General features: G+C 40.9%; 2 protein-coding genes across 2 annotated transcripts; both read right to left on the bottom strand.

Moving 5' to 3' along the window:
* Positions 1–933: 933 nt before the first annotated feature.
* Positions 934–5,492, bottom strand: LOC128330916 (vomeronasal type-2 receptor 26-like). Its single transcript, XM_053264281.1, has 3 exons — positions 4,923–5,492; positions 4,099–4,294; positions 934–2,439 (listed from the first exon to the last, which is right to left on the bottom strand). The coding sequence occupies exons 1-3, from the start codon at positions 5,490–5,492 to the stop codon at positions 1,538–1,540; spliced, it is 1,668 nt and encodes a 555-aa protein (XP_053120256.1). The 3' UTR covers positions 934–1,537.
* Positions 5,493–5,943: 451 nt separating this feature from the next.
* On the bottom strand, positions 5,944–22,030 carry LOC128330915 (vomeronasal type-2 receptor 26-like; the record flags this gene model as incomplete). Its single annotated transcript, XM_053264280.1, has 4 exons — positions 5,944–5,961; positions 8,530–8,821; positions 11,676–11,803; positions 21,524–22,030. Coding segments are annotated over 4 exons (945 nt in total), but the record flags the coding sequence as incomplete, so codon positions are not given.
* Between the last annotated feature and the right edge of the window lie 737 nt (positions 22,031–22,767).

Genomic DNA, 22,767 nt, shown 5'->3' with positions numbered 1-22,767 from the left:
ACTCCTTTACTGATGGAGCTACACTGGCTGCCAATAGGTTTCCGGACAAAATACAAAGTGCTAGTTATAACTTATAAAGCCCTAAACGGCTTAGGCACTGGTTATTTAAGAGAGCATCTTCTTCGCTATGAGGAGGTCCGTCTCCAGTTACTGCCAACTCATTTGGTGGCTACACAGAGATGGGTCTTCTCGGCTGCTGCCCCGATATTGTGGAATGCGCTCCCTGCTGGAATGTGAGCCTCCTCATCTCTGGCAATTTTTAAACAACTTCTGAAAAAACATCTCTTCAACCAGGATTTCTCAGCTTTTTAAAACTTGTTTTTAAATGGTTCTGATTATTAAATTGCTATTTTACAATGTTTTTAATTGTTAATCATTGTTTTATGCTTTATAATTTTTGTTTTAATTATTAACTGATTTTAATGGTGTTTTAATGTAAACCACCCTGGGACTTTTGGAAGGGCAGTATAAAAGTTTTAATAATAAATAATAAATAAAATAATAAATAGGAGGAATAGGAGGAAATTACTCAACAAAAACAACCAAAGACTTCAATGCCACAATTCTTTCCCCATACAAACTGCTCTCTGGTGTCCAGATCAGGTCTAAGAATAATAATGTAGCATTTGGGGAGGAAGATACAACTCAACAGTCCACCACTAGAGGCCAAGATGGAGAAGACCTCTACAGCCACCATGTATTTCTCTATGGTGCTCAAGTAGTTTGGAACAAAGGACATGCAAACACTGCAGAAGACCAGCATGCTGTAGGTGATATGCTTGGCTTCATTAAATTGTTTTAATGTTTATTTTTAGAATATTGTTTCAAAAATTTTAAATTTTGTTTAAAATTTCTTGTTTTTGTTTTTAACTAATGTTTTACTTTTGTTTTTATCTTGTTGTAAACCACCCAGAGACGTAAGTTTTGGGCGGTATAAAAATACGTTAAATACTAAATAAACAAACAAACAAACAAACAAACAAATAAATAAATAAATTTAAATCCATCAGTAACATTCTAGCAAGGGAGGCCACAGTGAAGCTGATGATGGCCAGAAAACCCATGTAACAGACCCTTCATTGCACTGCACCATGATCTGGATGAATGTGGAATGCATGTCAAACACACGAGCTTCATTTGATGGCCACACACTGTGTTAGTCTGGTTGTCAGTCATTCTTTTTTCACCTAACCTTAAGTATAAGCCTGTCTACAGTTATCTCCCTTCTTTGAGAGAACTATTAGTCTGTGGCCCACACTGTAGGCTGGCTGACATCCAGTGCTGCATTCTGGGCACATGGTGCTGCCGGGCTGATGTGTCCTTCAAAGCAGTGCCAGAGCTGTTCAATATGGCTCATTGTTCAAGCAGCTCTTCCACAGTTCCCCCCATTGTCTCAATACCACCCAGACTTAGTCACTGATACCACCCATGTTGACTGTATTATCTAATCTACGTCTTCCTTCACTACTAATATGGGAATATAATGATGAGAGACATGGTGTTGAAGAACTAGAAAAGGCAGAAAGAGTCCAGTGTCTCAATATCGTTTCTTAACCAGTTGCTCTCTGGTGTTCAGATCAGGTCTAAGAATAATAATGTAGCATTTGGGGAGGAAGATACAACTCAACAGTCCACCACCAGAGGCCATGATGGAGAAGACCTCCACTGCCACCATGTATTTTCCCTTGGTGCTCAAGTAGCTTGGGACAAAGGTTATCCAAACACTGCAAAAGACCAGCATGCTGAAGGTGATCAGCTTGGCTTCATTAAAGCTATCTGGTAACTTTCTAGCATGGAAGGCCACAGTGAAGCTGATGGTGGCCAGAAAACCCATGTAGCCCAGGACGATGTAGAACATGGTGTTTGAGCCTTCATTGCATTGCACAATGATCTCACTGATCTGAGAGTGCATGTCAAACTCTGGGAAAGGGGGAGTGTTTGCCAGCCACACAGCACAGATTCCAGTTTGAATAAGTGAACAGAGAATGATGACTGATACTGCCAGCCTCTTCCCTATCCATCTCCTCAACCTGTTTCCCGGCTTGGTGGCCAGGAAGGCCAGAACGACAGTGATGGTTTTGGCCAACACAGAAGAAAGAGCAACAGTAAACGTGATGCCAAACACGGTTTGTCTGAGGAGGCAGGTCACCTTCCTAGGCTGACCAATGAATAGGAAGGAGCAGAGAAAGCAAAGCAGCAGAGAGAAGAGTAGCGTACAGGTAATGCTCCAGTTATTGGCTTTCACAATGGGAGTTTTGCGGAGCTGAACAAAGATCCCAATCACAGCAAAGGTGATCAGGGAAAAGAAAAGAGCAAAAGAAATCAAAACCGCTCCCAATGGTTCTCCATAGGATAAATAAGTTATTCTTTTGGGGATGCATTGATCCTGTTTCTCATTTGGACATTGATCTTCTGGGCACATCTCACACTGGTCTGCATCTGAAATACATCAACAAAGTCTTTGTTTTGTCAAGATAAACAAACATTGTTCAACTTTAACTGTAATCTGCTGACTGGCTTGTTTTACTACAGACCGGGTTGTTAACGTTTGCTCCCTCTCATGTGACGTTGATAGGTTTTAAGCTGCTCTTATTTTTGCTGTCCTTATAGTTTTTAATTTAATGATTTATTTCATTTTATCTGTGATCTACACTAGGGGTGTGCATTATGGATATTTGATGTTTGATTTTGCACCCAAATCAAAACACCCCTATATCATTTCGGATCCAAATCAGACCCATCCAAATCACCCCAGATTCGATTCAGTTCCGAATTAATCCAAATCCGAATATGAACTGATTATCATCCAAAAAACTGGTCCTGGAGACAAAAGAGTGGGATGGGATGGAAGTGCCTAATGGGTGGAGGCTACCACTCAAATTATAGAGGACTTGAGCAAATGGCTGATTTTTGGTGATTTTTTTGAAGTTCACACATCTTTAAGATTTTCTCCTTCATGTCAAGGGGAAAGGGATGGCCCAGGGTGGAGTATAGTTGGTGGTAGTGCCTAGTGGTGGCAAGGAAGCTATCAGAATTATTTCTAAGGAATTGGGAAAAGGGCTGATTTTTTTAAAAAGTGAATTTTAAAATTTAAGTGTCTTTAAGGTTTTTCTCAATAGGGAATGATGGAGGTTTCAGCAAATGCATCTCTTCACATAGGGGGGAAACGGGTGGCCCAGGGTGGAGTGTGGTGGGTGGTAGTGTCCAAAGGGGGCAAGTAAGCTACCCGAATTATTTCAAAGGAATTGGGCAAAGGGATCATTTTAAAGTGATTTTTGAAGTTTACGCGTCTTTAAGGTTTTTCTCAATAGGGAATAATGGAGGTTTCAGCAGCCCCATAACTGCACTTGGGGGGTGCTGGGGTGGCCCATGGTGAGTGGAGGTGTAGTGCACAGAGGGTACTTGAGTTCAACAGAAGTATGTTGAGAAATTCAGTCATCTATTTGATGTAGAAAATAAGATAGAGAATTTTAAACATTTGGATTTGGTTTCCCAATATACATATTTTTACCAGTCTGTATTGAAATCCTTCCCGCAGGACACTGAGCACAATCATAGCAACAAACTTGTCTTCCCTGCTGGGCAATCATGCTGGATCCAAGATGGCAGCTCTCGACACACCGGGAACGGGGTTGCATCTAACAGGAACAACAAGGAAGTATGTTCTGATTCCCCCCCACTTCTATTATTCTCAAAACCAAATATCCAAATATTCAGGGTCTACTCCGTGAACCAGGCAAAAGCCAAGTTGGGTCTAACTGGAGGCAGACAAAAAGAGGTCAGAGGCATCAAAAATGGTCAAGGCAAGTCTGGGGTCAGGCTGATAATTTCCTCTGTCGGGGGTGGAGGGAGGTCACCTGGACCCTACTGCTGGAGTCCTCAATCTGAAACTCCTGGAGCATTGCCCAGAGGAGAGAAACAGAGCATCCCCCATCAGGGCACTCCATTCCTTTCAGCCCATTTCTCCCTCCCAACCCTCTTGACTCCTGATATTGGAGCTGGGTTGTGAGAAAACCCCTTAAAGTCAGGGAACCTAGCAAGGTGAGGCGGGACAGGACTTCCATACCTCTTTAAACTTGTGGTTCCATACAGTAGCACTTCCATCCATGGTGAACCATTTTCCTTCACGAGCGAGGGGATCCATCCTTCCATTTTGGACTTTCTGGAAGGTGTCATTGGGGAATGTGACCAAGTTGATGATATCGTATCCTGATGGCAGGCTCCCTTCCTCATCAAAAAAGATTTCTTCCCCAGCACTATTGTTGAAATGGATATTGCTCAGAAAAGCATGAAGCTAATTGGGAGGAGAAAAAGTTCACACCCTGGGCTAAATTGTGGAAAATTTCATTAACATTATCACTTTAACCACAAATCCCTTGATCACCAACTGGAAGATGTCACTGAGAAGATATACTATATACCTATCAGGAATATACCTTTAAGCATGTTTATATTGGTAGCAAGCCACTGGAGGCAATAGCAATATCTGTTGAAGAATATTAAAGGATCTTACAGCAGTGAATATTCACATATAAATTAAAACATCAAACAATACTGAATATTGAATAAACATTTACAAGATGTTTGATATAAGGTTTTCTTCCTGAAAATTTTTTTTTTGAAAAGCATAATAATTGTGTCACCCCATAAAAGGGCAATTTGATTCAATTTCCAATTGAATTTCCCAAATTCAGATTCAAACCTCCATTTAGCCATGAAGTTCATGGTTGATTCTGTGTGATTCTGAGTGAGTTCCTTCTCTCTCAGCCTAAGCTACCTCACACTGCTTCACCAGTGCTTTGTTAGTCAGGATGTCAGGAACTGCATGCCACAATCAGACATTATATCACAGAACTGCTATTATGAGTTATGAACTAATGCAATGAGAAGTGAAATGCAAACAAGGAGGAGGAAATACATACAGGCCGTAACAGAAGACTCTTTCCCCCGAGTTTCTCAATTTCCTTCTGTTTAGTTTTCGAAGAATAAATAGTATGGAGAGCATGTGCTACAGCATAAACAGCATTGTAGATGTTATAGCTCTGCCCAGACATGCCCATTTCAAGCACAGATTCAGGGAGGCTCCCCAGTTTCTCCTCCCCAGTGCAGTTGTCATGATTTGGAACATATAAGCCATGCTTTGGGAGTGAACAGAAAAATGCAAACATCCAGAACTGATGGATGAAATATATCATAGACTGGTATGGCGTTATGTTCTCAAGAAAGTCCTGAAATCCTGGAACCACTTTTCTGTGAAGTGTGAATGACAAAGAACCATTTAAGGATTTCCCTGTGAATTTATTCCATGAAGAAAGAGTTGTGCAATCCCACTGAGCAGTTATGAGCCACACTCTCTCCAATGGAAGCTTAAGATCAAATTCGCAGTATTCGAAGATTATTCGTAAACCCTCCACAGAATGAATATCCCCATAGACAAGAACCACATTCATCTTTGCTTCCTTCCAGACAGCATTAGCTATTTCCAACAGCATTTTTTTAGTGTGTGTATTTAATGTGCGACTCGTTACTTTTGGAATGGATTGTGCCAAAGCAATACAAATATTGCTGTGGAGAAGTCTTGGTCTCATATTTTGAAGAAATGTTTCTCCACTGTCATCATCTGATGTGAGCAGACCGATCCAATTCCACTTGAAATGCTTCAGCAGAAAAATAATCCCGATATATTGAAGGTCTTCACTTGGAACCATCCGGAAGAAAAAAGGGAACCGGGTTTGATCACTTAGCACAGGGTCAAAAGATCCATAACTCAGCTAAAAGGGGGGGGGGATTGTTTTTTGTTTTTTAAAAACAGTATTAAAAGGACATCCCTTTGTTCTTGATCAAGGTATTTCTTCTTCAATTCACTAAATTTCAGCTTCCATCAAATATTACAGATAAGACAATACTTCTTTTTTGAGTAGGAACTACTGGTACCATTGAGTCTTATACTGGGATAGGATTCTAAACAGGATGAAGAAAGATTAAAGACTATTCCTACTTGAAAGTGAAAGCTGGGGCAAGGTTGAAACACAGTTTGAAAGAAAATGTGTTCAGGGGAGTTGTGGCTGTAGTATTGAAAGAAAATGACAATAATAATGTATTGAAAACAAGACATTGCACAGTGGACTGAGTAATTATTCCTTAATTTTTTGAGAAAACACTCTAAGAACTTAGAAGGGGATGAAAACCTTTCCATTCAGGAACATAAAAACAGCCTTGCTGTTTCACACAGTGGCCTACCAGATGCCTCTGAGAAGCCAACTGGCAAGAGGTGAGGGCATGCCTTTTGGGTGGGGGGTTTCTATATTTGCCACATCCCAAAGCAGAGAATTCCATAGATTAATTTTCTGCTTTGTGAAAAATGACTTCCTTTAGTTGGTCCTATTTTACCTGGCCTTCAGACCCATGAGATTTGTTAGAGAGGGAGAAAGATTTCTCTCTGTCAACTCTCTCTTTTCCATGCATAATTTTATAAACGTCCATCATGTCTCCCCATAGCCACTCCTTTTCCAAACTAAAAAGCCCCAGACACTGTAGACTTACCTTATAAGAAAGGTGCACCATGCCCCTGATCATCTTTGTTGCACTCTTCTTCCCCTTCCCCAGTTCCTAATTATCAAATTGCCCACTACTAGGAGGTCCCCAATCCCCGGAGGAGTATCCTATGTGTGAGAGGATTTGGGAGCATTACCCAAGGAAGGTGTCCCTTCTAAGAGAGGAGTCCTCACTTCTTCAGACTGATGCCCTGCATCCCTAAGATCTTCATCCCCACTAACTGGGCAAAGAGGCACCTTTCACTGTGGTGATTCTGTTTATTTAGCAGGGGGAGAGTAACTGGCCCTATCCACCCCCAGCACAGTACGTCCAGTGACTGTTGCTGGTTTCTATCTCATTTATTTTTTTAGAATCTGAGCCCTTTGGGGACAGGGAGCCATCTTATTTATTTATTATTTCTCTGTGTAAACTGCCCTGAACCATTTTTGGAAGGGCGGTATAGAAATTGAATTAATCATCATCATCATCACCATCATCACCATCATCACCAACATCATCATCATCATCATCATCATCATCATCATCATCATCATTATCATCATCATCATCATCTATGAGAGCAGAGGAGCTGTCAGCATGGGAATAGGATGCCTCTATCACATTCCTGAGGGTCTCATTCAGAAACCTCTCTGCTTTCCTGAGCTTCTCCAGGTCCGCCATCTTGGCTTCAAGAGAATGCACTTGTTACCTGAGAGCCAGGAGCTCTTTGAACTTGTTACCTGAGCCAGGAGCTCTTTGCACCGAACGCACACCCACAACTTCTGTACCTCAGGCAGATAGTCACACTCTGGGGGGCACCCCCTCTTCAGCGGGCATTCTTGCTTCATAACTGGTTTTATTGGTTATTTAGAATTTAGAATATAGTGGCTGAATTTGCATATAACAAACTGTGGTTTGGAACTGTGGTTCCAAGTCCTCAGGTGGAACTGTCCAGGTCGTGGTCCTCATTACAAACCAAAAGTGCAAATCACTCTCAGAGGAGGAAAACCGCAACTTCATTTTCTGTTGAAACTGTGGTTGTCCACATTCAGACATACGGTTTTTGAAACTGGAGGTCACTTCACCTCCGGCTTCATGTTCTGTGTGAATGCAGACATAGAGATTGTTTCCTTCACAGATTGGTCTAAGCTGCAATCATCATCTAATTAAAGGTATCAAGCGCTTGCTCCAGGAAAGTTACAAAAGTGGGGCAGTACTCACTTTTTCATGCTTGATGTCTTGTTTCTGATAAAGGGAGACCACTTCTGGACCCACATGCAACTTCCCTACTAAACCCCTCACAAAACTCATTTGATGTCTGTTACCAAACTCCTGCTCACAGATCTCCAAAAAGAAAAACTGCCCTTGTCTCAGCATTGTGTTCTCAAGTGTGTCTTCCAAAAAGAGCCACATTCAGAGCATAGCGGTAGCTAATCCCCACCCATTTTCTCTCTAGGCACAACTGAAACTGAAATTGAAACTGCCCTGTCAAAAATGAACCCCTAGCCAGTCAACAACAACAAATATCTATATAACACTTCTCAGCAAAAGTATCCAGAGTGGTTTACATAGAGAAATAATAAATAAATAAGATGAATCCCTGTCCCTGAAGGGCTCACAATCTAAAAAGAAATATAGACACCAGCAATAGTCATTGAAGATACTGTGCTGTCGTTGGATCAGGCCAGTTACTCTCCCTCTGCTAAATAAAGAGAATCACCACATCAAAAAGGTGCCTCTTTGCACAATTAGTAGGGGTACAGCCAGAAATTAAACCCTATAAAAGACTAACCCTAACAAACTTACCTTCTCCTTTCCCCCTTGTTGGTTGGTTTGCTTGCCCTCTTGCTTTCTTCTTTAGGAAAGAAAACAGACGTTTTCCTCCTCCAGACAAAGAAGCCTTGTCTTCTCAAAAGCTGCTTCCAAACTGAGCTACCTCAGGAACGTAGCCATTTCTGAATGACTACAGCTACTCCTCTGTAGGAACAGACATACCTGTGGGATCTTGTAGGTATTGAAGACACTGGCCATCTGCATGGAATTTGGGGAGGTGAGCCCACCAATGGCAAGGACTAGCTGCTGCTTCCCGTCACAGTTGTAATTCAAAGGATTCCCCTGCCCTGTGAACAGGAACTGCAGAGTGTTCCCAACGGCTCTCAGCGGATTGAAAACATTGTCATAGATTTCAAATCCCAGTGTGATATTGGGTAAGAGATGGTCATTCCTGTTGATCTCTTGAATTGCAAAGATGAAGGCAAGAACATGCTGGTAATTTTTAGGCATTAAACTGCAAAGAGATTTTAATGTAGTTTTACATGCATAGATCAGCAAAACAAGTCTATTGCATTTCTATTTATTCTGCTTGCAAGTATGGAAGACAACATATAATAGGTTGATTGTGTTTTTAATAGTTTTAACATTTTAAATTTTAATGGATGAAATGTTTTAATCTTTTTATTGGTTGTTTTTATTGTTTTGTTGTAAACCGCCCAGAGACTTGCATTTGGGTCAGAATACAAATGTGTTAAACAAGCAAACATAGTTGAATGACTTTAAGACCAGCTGTATATTTTTTCTGACATACAGATATGCAGCCAGTACATCTTTCCCCATTGTTGATATGCAGCCTTTGGGAGAAAGCTCCCCTTCATGAATTCCTAGGGATATAGGAAACTGCTCTAATCCGAGTCAGACTATTGCTCAGTAGTGTCCACATTGACTGGTGTTGGCTATCCAAAGTTCCAGGCTGGCGTCTTTCCCAGCCCTACCTGGAGGTGTCATGGATTGAACCTGGGACCCACTGCATGCAAAAAAGATGCTCTACCACTGATCTTAACCCCACTATCGCCATTTGTCATATAGCTGTATGACAAAGGAGGTCTTAGAGATGCCACTGCCCTTAATAAAGAAAAAGTGGCATCCTCTCCATTTGGACAATATGAGGGTGAGTTCCTAAGACCATAGGTTAATGTGAAAGATGTAGCAATACCAATCAATATTCCTGCTGAGAATTGGTGTGTCTGATTTTCCTTTCAGAGGTTTTGACTCTCTATCTAATAGAGCTTCAAAGACAGCCTCCACTCAGGGGAGGCAGGAGTAGAGTCATGATCTGGAAAGAACCATTGGAGAGGAATAAAGTGGGTATTATCCATTGTCTGTCCAGATGCAAACCTCCACCCCTCCACCATACACCAGCATAATAACTGCTTGGCAGGGGAGAGAGGGAGCATTATGACAGACCTGACTGAGGTCCTCTCTGTCCCCTATTCCCTGCATACACAGCTGAACACCTATGACATTAGCACAAATGCTATCTCCAGAGCACGGACAACCACAAAGGTTTTGCCCAAACAGCAGGTAATGTTGCTGACATAGAGAGAAAGGATTTGGTGGTGCAGCAAGAAAGTCATCTAACAGAACTTCCTAACTAACTGCACGTGCTCAGCAGGGAAGCAGCCATTTTCTGCACATTCCCCTTCCCCCAAAAGCCCTCTCTTCAGGTGTTCCACCAGAAAATATCTCCCTGAGGGCTGTGCAGATTTTCAGGTGGCCCAGAGGGCTTCCTGGGGAAGGGAAGGGTCTCATAAATTGCTGCTTCCCTACTGCACCAGTTCTATTTAGCTGCTTTCTCCATGACCCTCTGCATCCTTGTTCTGTATGCCTGCCAGTTTCTTTTTCCAGGCAAGGTTGAGCTATACCTGTGCTGCTAAATGTCCTTTCAGAGGTTTTGACTGTCTATCTAATAGAGCTTCAAAGACATCCTCCACTCAGGGGAAGCAGGAGTAGAGGATGATTGTCCCACTTCTAACCAAAATAGAGAAAAGCTATTTAAAACTGGAAATTTGAAAATATGACTCCTGACCAACTGTCAGCTGGAACTGGCTTCCTGAGACTGTTGTGACTTTTGATGCTGCAGCCTCCATGTGAGGCATATCAGAAGCTGCCATTGATAATGAATCTCCACTAGAATAATTTAAACCAGATAGGCATACATTAGATCAACCCTACTTAAAAGACCCAATACAACCATTAAAACAAAAGATGCAATACTCACTATCCTGTTGTGGATCTGTCTGGTGGTACAGTAAAGTTGAATAGAAGCACACCACCCTGTAAGAAGGATACAAATTCCCCAATGGTAATGTCTTCTCTGGAACCTGTCTTGGAATTGTGCTGAATTCTGCGCAGATGTCTTTGCCTGCTGAAAATAGTAGGCAGATATAGGAGGAATGGTAGTAACCGAACCATTCTGAGCTCCTGCAAATTTTGAATCTCACCCCAGCTGTACACTTGCTTTGTCAGCTAGAGAAGGCTACCCACAAAGAACTTTACCAACACAGAAATTCCATTTGACAGAGCCTTGTTTGTTTCATGTTAACGTCTTCTGAGTTCTAGGGCACACACTGGCACTTTAAAATCCTTAAAACACTGAGTGAATGTGTCCTAGTATGAGCTACTGAGTTATAATTAACCGATCTTATCATTAAATGACCTCTAGCTAGCCATGGGGCTTCCACAAGAAGCAGAACTGAATAATAGTGATTTTGATAATTACAGGGTGGATTGACACTTTCCCTGCTGTCCTCTGGTCCCTATACAATCCACGAGAACATTTCTTATTCCCTCCTAAACAATATTTGTTGTTTAGCAGGCAATAACAGGATTCAGTTAACACTTTGTGGACCCAAGTGCCTGCTGGTCATTGGGCCTTGCTTTGAGTGAGAAGAAAGGGAAACATGCAGTAAGAGGCATCTGGTCAATGCGTCCAGATGATTTATTTTATTATATTTTATTTATATATATTTCATTGATTTTATTATGAGTGGGTACAGATCGCCAATGTGTCCTACATAGGCAAAGTGACCTATCTTCTAAAATGTCAGGCAGAACATTCCCCTTCTTCCACTTCCATGGGGTATCCTAGCATTCATCAGCAAGGTCTTCCCTCAAAATGGCCCAAAGCAGGGCTTAATTGACTATTAGATGTCAATCCCCCAGAAAGAAAATAAACCAGTGAATGAAAATGTTTCTAGGCTCCACTGCAAAGATGTGGTATATAAATGGATTCATGGTCCAGAAAAAATCTACCCAAGTTTGTAAAAATAAAATAATAATTTCAGGATTCAGACATAGTGCAGAACCTTTGTTCATGTTCAGTAACCTTGCTGTCTTTGATCATCCGGACCTGTGTTATGGCAGAAACCACGGTTACAAGATGCGGGCCTAGGGCTGCTACTGTAATGTCTATCCCTCTGTGGTAGACATGGAACTAATAACAAAACAAAGGGACAAAACAAGGTTTCAGTGAACAAATTCAAATTTATTAAAAGAGAATGAAAGTAAATTAGTAAAACAAATACATTACATTCATTCGTTCATTCATTCGTTCATTCATTCATTCATTCATTCATTCATTTTCTATACCACCCTTCCAAAAATGGCTCAGGACTGTTTACACAGAAAAATAATAAATAAATAAAATGGCTCCCTGTCCCCAAAGGGCTCACAATCTTAAAAGAAACATAAGACAGACACCAGCAAGAGTCACTGGAGCTACTGTGCTGAGGGTGGATAGGGGCTGCTAAATAAAGAGATGCACCACGTTAAAAGGTGCCTCTTTGCACATTTAGTAGGGGTATAGCCAGAAATTGAACCCTATAAAAGACTAGCCCTAACTAACTTAACTTGTCCTTTCCCCTTTCTTTGTTTGCTTGCCCTCTTGCTTTGTTCTTTAGAAAGAAAAGAGAGTAGAAGAATTAGTGGGATGAAATATTCCATAATGGTGCACCGGACATTCAGAGAAGTTAGGGAAGGATGAGATTTGGGGAACGGCAGACTCCAAGCAGGCTTTGCTTCTGGCTTAGTGTAGACAAAGTAGGGAGAGAAATAGGGTTGTGCGAACTAGCTCAGACAGAGCCAGTCCTGTTGGGGTGGTCCGAGGATGAACCAGGCCAGTCCTCATAAGGTGTATGAGGGAGGGTGCCAGTCTGATTTAGAACTGGACCACCCCCAATTCATGGAACTGGCTCACAGGCTTGCTTGGTGGGGGGTATACTTGTAAATGGGAATCCAGCAAGCTGGATTCCCCTTTACAAATACAGGGGATCTCCTAGCAACAGGGCATATTTCCGGTGCGCCACACCCTGCGGGGTGCCCCTGTGCCCCAATTCCCACCCTTAATTACCCATTGTGCTCAAAACCCAGCACCCTCCCCACAAACATTCCCCCGTCCTCTGAGTGCCCGCAGTCCGGCCTGCCACCCCCGCCATTCCCAACCTTTTGGGCCGCAAAAACCCTGGAAGGCTGTTCCTTGGCCCCCTGGAATAGACACACAAGGACATGTCTGAACGAGCTGCAGCTGTATTTCCATGGAGACAGGTACATCTCCATGCATGCAAAAATACTATATTCCCCTCCAGAAGCTGGGTCAAAGGTGGAGGTCACTGCTTTCATCCTTGCAAAGATTAAGCCCCTTCCTCCCCCACTGCAGTCGTAGAGCTTAGAATGAATGGCAGCCATTCATGTATCCATGTGTTGTGCTCAACACTTGTGAAATCTGTGGCCAGTGCACATGATTGCTGATCTGTATGCATGCATGTTCACATTTCTGCACTCCAAGCACGTTTTGCAATATGTGCCATTGATACACGACGCTTCTGGGAGCCCAGGTCTCCATCGGTGTTCTTGCTAATTTTTTTTCATCTGAGTGTGGCGTGAGTTTTGTTCTGAGTGACAGTTTCAAGGCAGTGTGCACGCACCATGTGCATTCAGAGTGGGGCCTTCCTGATTCAACCTGTGCGGGATCTAAAATTAACTGAGCATACATCAAAAACCATGTGAGCACATGCACATGTGTACATCTTCAAGGGAACCCTGGTCTCCATGTTGACTGTGCCACGCTGTACTCGGCAGCAATGAATACTCCCACCCTTAAGTAGCCATTCTGCTCAAAACCTGGCACCCTCTCCGCATAAATTCCACCGCCATCTTAGTGTCCCCAGTCCAGCCCTGGCAGCAATTCTTAACATTGCCTTGGCTATCCTATGGTATGTATAGCAAATGAAAAAATTGAATGACTTTACTAAGCAAGTAAATAATTTATGTTTTTAAATTTATGTGCATTTTAAAAATTTGGGACCCCTTTATGACATATGTTACAGGCCCTACATTAGCTTAATCTGGCCCTGCTCCCACCCCAAATTGGCCTCCAGCCGAAAACTGTTATTCAATCTACCTACCCAACACCAGCACTCTCCTGGGAAGTGAACGGTTCCTTCAGTGCCAACCTATGACTGAAAGCCAAAGGACTCAGTGAGAAGTAGGCCAAAAAAGGCCATGCCTTGTGCCAATCTGGTGCCACCCAAAAATTTCCTACTTGGCCCCAACAGGCTACCGGCTATCCTTCACTGAGTACAGGGTGTTGGGTGGGTGCCAAGCTGTGGAGCAACTGAACGGAATGGAGGCAGCCGGCACCCAAGGAAGGAGCATGGCCATTTCCCCCCTCACAGTTGTTCTGTAAGCAGATCCTGGAAAGAGACCTTTGAGGATTGTTATCATGACTAGTGGGGTGTGGAAAGAAGGATCTGGGTCTCAAAGGTGGCCGCCTTATTTTTCCAACAATGGAAATTGCCTCTGACCTGTATCTGTGATTTGTTGGTTCGCAGGTACTGTCTGCTGGTCCTGGACCGTAGTAATTTCATTCAGTTCACTCTCTGGCATGTATTGTGTGAATCAGATGGTTTAGATGGAGGTTGTCCTCTCCCCCCCCTCCACCTGCCCCACTTGCCTGCCTTTTCATCAATGGTTTTTGCTTTTCCTCCTTGGTCATGACTTCAGGACCAGAGTTTTTAGCATGACCTGTCTGTGTGGGTTTATGTTTCCAAATCTGAAGTAGGAAGGTAAACCCTTTTACCTGATACAACAGTGATCCCTCCTTTCAACCTCCCACCCCACCCCATTCTTCAATGCACACCTTGCTGCATGATTTATTGGCTCGCAAAATGCCTATCATTATGATGGGAGGAATATGCAGAAGCATTGTGTGTATGTGTGTGTGTTGGGAGGGGGGTACATCTCCATGCATGCACAAATACTATATTCCCCTCCAGAAGCTGGGTCAAAGGTGGAGGGCACTGCTGTCATCCTTTCAAAGATTAACCCCCCTTTCCACCCCCACTGCCGTCGTAGAGCTGAGAATGAACAGCAGCCATTCATGTGTGCTCAACACTTGTGAAATCTGTGGCTAGTGAACATGATTGCTGATCTGTATGCATGCATGTTTGTTGACATTTCTGCACTCCAACCACGTATTGCAATATGTGCAATTGATACACGACACTTCTGGGAGGCCTGGTCTCCATCGGTGTTCTCTCTAAATTTTTTTCATCTCTGTGTGTCGAATGAGTTTTGTTTTGAGTGACAGTTTCAAGGCAGTGTGTGGGCACCATGTGCATTCAGAGTGGGGCCTTCCTGATTCAACCTGTGCAGGAGCTACAATTAACTGAGCTTACATCAAAAACCGTGTGAGCACATTCACACGCGCACACCATCGAGGGACCCCTGGTCTCCATGTTGACTGCGCCCCACTGCACTTGGCAGCAATGAATACTCCCACCCTAAGGTAGCCATTCTGCTCAAAACCTGGCTCTCTCCCCACATACTTTCCACTGCCCTCTCAGTGCCCCCAGTCCAGCCCTGGTAGCAATTCTTAACATTGCCTTGGCTTATGTTTTAAAATTTATGTGCATTTTAAAAATTTGGGGCCCCTTTATGACATATGTTACAGGCCCCACACTAGCTTAATCTGGCCCTGCTCCCACCCCAAATTGGCCTCCAGCCAAACACCATTATTCAGTCTACCTACCCATTGGCATTGTTGGAATTAAGACAAAAAGAGAGTTTTTTAAGGTTCAGAGGTATTCCAGAAAAAGCTGACCAAGACATCAAAAAATTACTTGGGGAGGAGCTTGCATCACTTTTGAGAATTACAGCTGAAGAGATGGAGCCACAGATTGAGGTAGCTTTTTGTTTAAATTTGGATTTTGCTACAAGGAATAAATAAATTAAAGACTGTTTGGTGCAATTTATTTCAAAATCAATTAATGAGTGAATTGTTCAGGCTCATTTTGCTACAGCTCTTATTATTGAAACCCAGCAGATAAAGTTTTTGAAAGAAATACCAGCCAGAATTCTAAGAAAACCTAAGGATTACAAATTTTTGAAAGATGCTTTGAATGCCAATGGAATACGTTTTAGGTGGGAAATACCGGAGGGAGTTTCCTTTTTTTATAAGGGCAAGAAGAATAGATTCACTGAGCTCCTCAAGGCGCAATAATTCTGGCGGAAATACAAAAAAAACGTATCTTCTGAGCATCCAGCTCCCTCAACACATAACTCAAATTAGACCAGATGGATTACAAATTAAGAGACTATAGGAGTCTTTCTTGGAACATTAATGGGTTAAACACAAAAGCAAAAAGAAATAGAGTCTTTCATTTTCTTAAGAAACAAAATTTGGACATTGTGTGTTTACAGGAGACACATATTAGAAAAAAAGATAGAAAATTTTTGGTCAACAAGGCTCTAGGACAAGAATTTGTTTCCTTAGATAAGGAAAAAAAAAAAGAGGGGTAGTATTTTATGTCAAACAACAATTTGAACCTAAATTGATTTTCAAAGATGATGAAGGTAGGCTACTAGCATTGGAAATTTTAATCTCTGGAATTAAAACGGTGATAATTGGAATCTATGCCCCTAATGAAAAGAAAGTTGAATTTTATAACTATTTGGAACAAAAGATGGCTGAGTTATCGAATGTCAATTTGATTATAATGGGAGACTTTAATGGTGTTGTTTCTACATCTATGGACAGAAAATCTGATAGATCGGAAAAGAATTTACAAGGTAAACTTCCTAAAGCATTCTTTGATTTAGCAGAACACATGGATCTTTATGATTTGTGGAGAATTAAAAATTTAAATGCAAAAGAATATACTTATTTTTCTGAAAGATATCAATCACATTCAAGGATAGATATGGTTTGGACATCTAAAGCTATTACACCATGTATGAAAAGAATGGATATTTTACCCAGGACTTTTTCAGATCATAATCCAATTTGTTTTACATGGAAGAAGAAAGGAACGACTTCATTTCATTGGAGATTGAATGAGTACCTCTTGAAAAAAACATGTTGTGGAGAAAGCCAAAAAGAAGTTAAAGGACTATTTTGAATTGAATTTAAATCAAGGAATGGACAATAAAATAATCCGGGATGCAAGCAAAGCAGTTATGAGAGGTTTTTTCATACAGCAAAATGCATATTTTAAAAAGCATAGAGGATTGAAAAAAGAGACATTATTGATGCAGATCTCCAAAAAGGAAAGAGAATTATTATGGGCCAAAGATAAGAAGATGGTTACTCAAGCTATCAAAATGTTACAACAACTTTCTATGTTAGTAGCAAATGAATTTGAACGGAATTTGAAGTATGCTAAGCAAAGGGTATTTGAGTTCGCAAATAAGCCAGGCAAGTTGTTAGCTTGGAAAATTAGATCTGAGAGAAAAAAAATTATATATCTAAAATACTTACAAAAAACGGGCTCTCTTATGATGGAAAGGGACTAAGAGCTGAATTTTAAAAATATTATTCAGAATTATATAAAGATAAGATAGTTGAAGACAAAAAAATCGAGCAGTTTCTTAGAACCAAAAATATTCCAAAACTTTCTAAGGAACATATAGAAATTAAGAATGCTCCGATAAAAATCATGGAAATAATAGAAGCAATAAATCAAAGTAAGTCCAACAAGGCCCCAGGACCTGATGGATTGTCAGCTTTGTATTACAAGTCATTCAAAGATCAAATTTTACAGCCTTTTCAATGGACTATGAATGATATCTTACAAAAAGGGATTATGCCTGGAGTATTATGAAAAACATAATGACAAACAGATGGCGATGATTTTTTTGGATGCCGAGAAAGCCTTCGATAATGTTTCGTGGCAATTTATGTGGAGACTATTAGATGTAATGGGTGTTGGCAACAACTTTATTAGGGCAATTAAGACAATTTATTCGGAGCAATATGCTAAGATTATTGTAAATGGGGAATTATCAGACAATTGTGAAATACAAAAAGGGACCAGACAAGGATGTCCACTTTCCCCATTGCTTTTCATATTGGTCCTAGGAGTGCTTTGTAGAAGTATTAGAGAAGATGATAAAATATATGGCCCCAAAATTGGGAAACAAGACTACAAGTTGAGAGCCTTTGCGGACGATGTTGTGTTTTTTCTAGAAAATCCAATGGACAAGATTGGAAGACTCTTGGAAAAAATACAACAATTTGGCCAGCTGGCTGGATTTTATATAAACAAGGCCAAAACTAAGGTTCTGACAAAAAATATGGATCAGAACTCCAAGGATAGATTCTCTGAAATAAGTGAGTTGAAAGTGGAGAAGAAAATTAAATACTTGGGGGTCTGGTTAACAAACAATAATTCTTTGTTGTTTACAAATAATTATGTTAAAATATGGAATACAGTGAAAATTGATTTACAAAGATGGTCTAAAATGAATTTGTCTTGAATGGGAAGAATTTCAGTGGTGAAAATGAATGTCTTGCTTAAAATGTTATTTCTCTTTCAGACTATTCCTATAATCAATACTTTAACTTGTTTCAAGCAATGGCAGAAGGATATAACTAAGTTTGTTTGGGAAGGGAAAAGACCAAGAATTAATTTTAAGAATTTAACAGATGCAAAGGAAAGAGGTGGTCTTACCTTACCGGACTTAAGGTTGTATTTCGATGCTGTTTGTTTGACGTGGCTAAAATAATGGATAACATTAAGAAACCCTAGAATACTTGACTGGGAAGGATTTGATAGAAGGTTTGGATGGCATGCATATCTGTGGTATGAAAAAAGTAAAATACATAAAGATTTTTTGAACCATTATGTGAGAAGGTGTTTAATGAGGGTGTGGTTAAAATATAAAAAATGGTTGGAACCTAAAACTCCGTTATGGGTATCTCCGACTGAAGCTTTATCACGTAAAGAAGTAAATATGCAATTGCATTGGGGTACCTATAGGGATTTGCTATATTTTCAGGACAAGGACTGTAAGTTAAAAAGTTTAACTGAAGTACAAAATTTGGTCAGAGATTGGTTTCAATACCATCAGTTGAAAGAGTTATATAAGAATGATTTTGAAGTTGGATTTGAAGATCAGACTTCGAACTTTGAGAAGGACTTATGTGAAAATGATGAAAAATTAGTTTCTAAAATGTATAAACTTTTACTTCTGGAGGAGACAAGAGAAGAAGTGGTTAAAACAACAATGATAAAATGGGCTCAAGATGTGGGGTGTAACATAGAAATGGCAGCCTGGGAAAAATTATGGAAAAATGGTTTAAAATTTACTGCATGTAATACTTTAAAAGAAAATTATTATAAAATGATGTATAGATGGTATTTGACACCAAAAAAATTGGCATTAATGTATAAAAATGTTTCAAACAAATGTTGGAAGTGTGGACATTCTGAAGGTACTTTTTTTCATATGTGGTGGACCTGTGAGAAGGCTAAGGCCTATTGGGATATGATATATAATGAGTTAAAGAAAATATTTAAAATGACATTTCCTAAGAAGCTAGAATCCTTCCTGCTGGGAATAACACAAGGTGTAATTTCTACAACTAATTTAACATTTTTTATGTACGCTTCTACGGCAGCTAGAATAATATATGCACAGAAATGGAAGAGTAATGAACTGCCTTGAAAAGAAGATTGGCTGATAAAATTTTTGGAATATGCGGAGATGGCAAAACTTACAACATTGATGAGAGACCAAAACTTAGAATGTTTTAAAGAAGATTGGAAACCATTTTTGTTGTATTTAAAGAACTATTTTCCTACCATGGACCTTACAGCAGGGTTTGAAATTTAGTAAAAATTGCAGGTTGGGTAGACTAACTGTGTTTGTAAGGGTTTAAATTTATGTTTTGAATTATTATTATAGCAAGGGTAAATTTTATAGCTGATGATTCACGAAGAGATGTGTGTGGGAAGTCCACTTTTGTTTATTTGTTAATGATAATATTACTATTGTTAAAATCAATAAAGATTGAATTTGGGGGAAAAAACAACCTGCACTCTCCTGCCAAGTGAACGGTTCCTTCAGTGCCAACCTATGACTGAAAGCCAAAGGACTCAGTGAGAAGTAGGCAAAAAAAGGCGATGCCTAGTGCCAATCTGGTGCGATCCAAAAATTTCCCACTTGGCCCCCACAGGCTACTGGGTATCCCTCACTGAGTACAGGGTGTTGGGTGGGTGCCAAGCTGTGGAGCAACTGAACGGAACGGAGGCAGCCGGCACCCAATCGCCCCACCTTTTTCCCTCATTGGCCGATCCCTGTCACGTGGAGGCAGGGGGCAAGATTGTGCCTGTGACTGCCTCATGTGATGGGGCACAACCCAGAACCCCACCTCATTGTGCTGGCACGGCGGCAGAGACTGGCAAAATTAGAACCAATACCATAGCAGAGGAACCATCCAGAAACCAAACCAAAACTTATTTCCTCTGTCTCTTGCGGTACATTTTCAAAGCAAAGATAATTTGAAAATGAGGGACAGCTACAGACATAATTGTGTGGACACTAATAAGGACAAGAAAGATGGAATGGAATGTTGAACAAAGAAGGGGAAATAATCAGGAACGGTGTGACATTTTTATGTGCAAGTAGCCAGAGCTTGATGTCACCCACACTTTAGCATCCAGGGTGATGGCTTTGTTTGAAACAGTATCTTTATTTTGCATGACCACTAATATAGGAGGAATAGTAGGAAAAAGTAGGAAATAGTAGAAAACTCATCAAAAATAACCAAAGAGTCCAATGCCACAATTCATTTTCCGTACTAGTTGCTCTCTGGTGTCCAGATCAGGCCTAAGAATAATAATGTAGCATTTGGGGAGGAAGATGCAACTCAACAGTTCACCGCTAGAGACCAAGATGAAGAAGACCTCCATAGCCACCATGTATCTCCGCTTGGTGTTCAAGTAGCTTTTGACAAAGGACATCCAAATACTGCAGAAGACCAGCATGCTGAAGGTGATCGGCTTGGCTTCATTAAATTGTTTTAATGTTGTTTTTAGGATATTGTTTTTTTAAAAAAAATTGTTGTGTTTAAAATTTCTTGTTTTTGTTTTTAACTAATGTTTTACATTTGTTTTTATCTTCTTGTAAATCGCCCAGAGACGTAGGTTTTGGGTGGTATAAAGATATTTTAAATAAATGACTGACTGAATAAATAAATCCATCAGTAACATTCTAGCAAGGAAGGCCACAGTGAAGCTGATGATTGCCAGAAAGCCCATGTAAGAGACCCTCAGACCCTTCATTGCATTGCAACATGATCTGGATGAATGTAGAATGCATTTCAAACAAATGTGCTTCATTGGATGACCACACACTGTGTTAGTCTGGATGTCAGCCATTCTTTTTTCACCTAACCTTAATTATAAGGTTGTCTACATATATCTCCCTTTTTTGAGAACTATTAGTCTGTGGCCAATACTGTAGGCTGGCTGACATCCAGTGCTGCATTCTGGACACATGGTGCTACCGGGCTGATGTGTCCTTCAAAGCAGTGCCAGAGCTGTGCAATATGGCTCATTGTTCAAGCAGCTCTTCCACAGTTCCCCCCATTGTCCCGATATCACCCACGCTTAGTCACCGATACCACCCATGTTGACTGTATTCTCTAATCTACGCCTTCCTTCACTACTAATATGGGAATATAATGATGAAAGACATGGTGCCGAAGAACAAGAAAAGGCAGAAAGAGTCCAGTGTCTCAATATCGTTTCCTTACTAGTTGCTCTCTGGTGTTCAGATCAGGTCTAAGAATAATAATGTAGCATTTGGGGAGGAAGATACAACTCAACAGTCCACCACTAGAGGCCATGATGGAGAAGACCTCCACAGCCACCATGTATTTCCCCTTGGTGCTTAAGTAGCTTGGGACAAAAGTAATCCAAACAGTGCAGAAGACCAGCATGCTGAAGGTGATCAGCTTGGCTTCATTAAAGCTATCTGGTAACTTTCTCGCATGGAAGGCCACAGTGAAGCTGCTGATGGCCAGAAAACCCATGTAGCCCAGGACGATGTAGAACATGGTGTTTGAGCCTTCATTGCATTGCACAATGATCTCACTGATCTGAGAGTGCATGTCAAACTCTGGGAAAGGGGGAGTGGTTGCCAGCCACACAGCACAGATGCCAATTTGAATAAGTGAACAGACAATGATGACCGATACTGCCAGCCTCTTCCCTATCCATCTTCTCATCCTGTTTCCCGGCTTGGTGGCCAGGAAGGCCAGAACAACAGTGATGGTTTTAGCCAACACAGAGGAAAGTGCGACAGTAAAGGTGATACCAAACACGGTTTGTCTGAGGAGACAGGTCACCTTCCTAGGCTGACCAATGAATAGGAAGGAGCAGAGAAAGCAAAGCAGCAGAGAGGAGAGAAGGGTACAAGTAATGCTCCAGTTATTGGCTTTCACAATGGGAGTTTTGCAGAGCAGAACAAAGATCCCAATCACAGCAAAGGTGATCAGGGAAAACAAAAGAGCAAAAGAAATCAAAATTGCTCCTAATGGTTCTCCATAGTATAAATAGGTCGTTGTTTTGGCGATGCATTGATCCTGTTTCTCATTTGGACATTGATCTTCTGGGCACATCTCACACTGGTCTGCATCTGAAATACATCAACAAAGTCTTTGTTTTGCCAAGATACACAAACATTGTTCAACTTTAACTGGAATCTGCTGACTGCCTTGTTTTACTACTGACCGGGTTGTTAAGGTTTGCTCCCTCTCATGTGACATTGATAGATTTTAAGCTGCTCTTACTTTTGCTGTTCTTATAGTTTTTTATTTAATGATTTATTTCATTTTATCTGTGATCTATACTAGGGGTGTGCATTTCGAATATTCGATGTTTGATTTTGGACCCAAATCAAAACACCCCTATTTCATTTCGGATCCAAATCAGACCCATCCAAATCACCCCAGATTCGATTCGGTTCCGAATTAATCAAAATCTGAATATGAACTGATAAGCATTCAAAAAACCGGTCCTGGAGCCAAAAGAATGGTATGGGATGGAAGTGCCTAATGGGTGGAGGCTACCACTCAAATTTCAGAGGAATTGAGCAAAGGACTGATTTTTGGTG

Source organism: Hemicordylus capensis, chromosome 6 (assembly GCF_027244095.1).
Source record: "Hemicordylus capensis ecotype Gifberg chromosome 6, rHemCap1.1.pri, whole genome shotgun sequence".
In the NCBI taxonomy this organism is placed as follows: domain Eukaryota; kingdom Metazoa; phylum Chordata; class Lepidosauria; order Squamata; family Cordylidae; genus Hemicordylus; species Hemicordylus capensis.
This window is presented reverse-complemented; position numbering and strand designations above follow the sequence as displayed.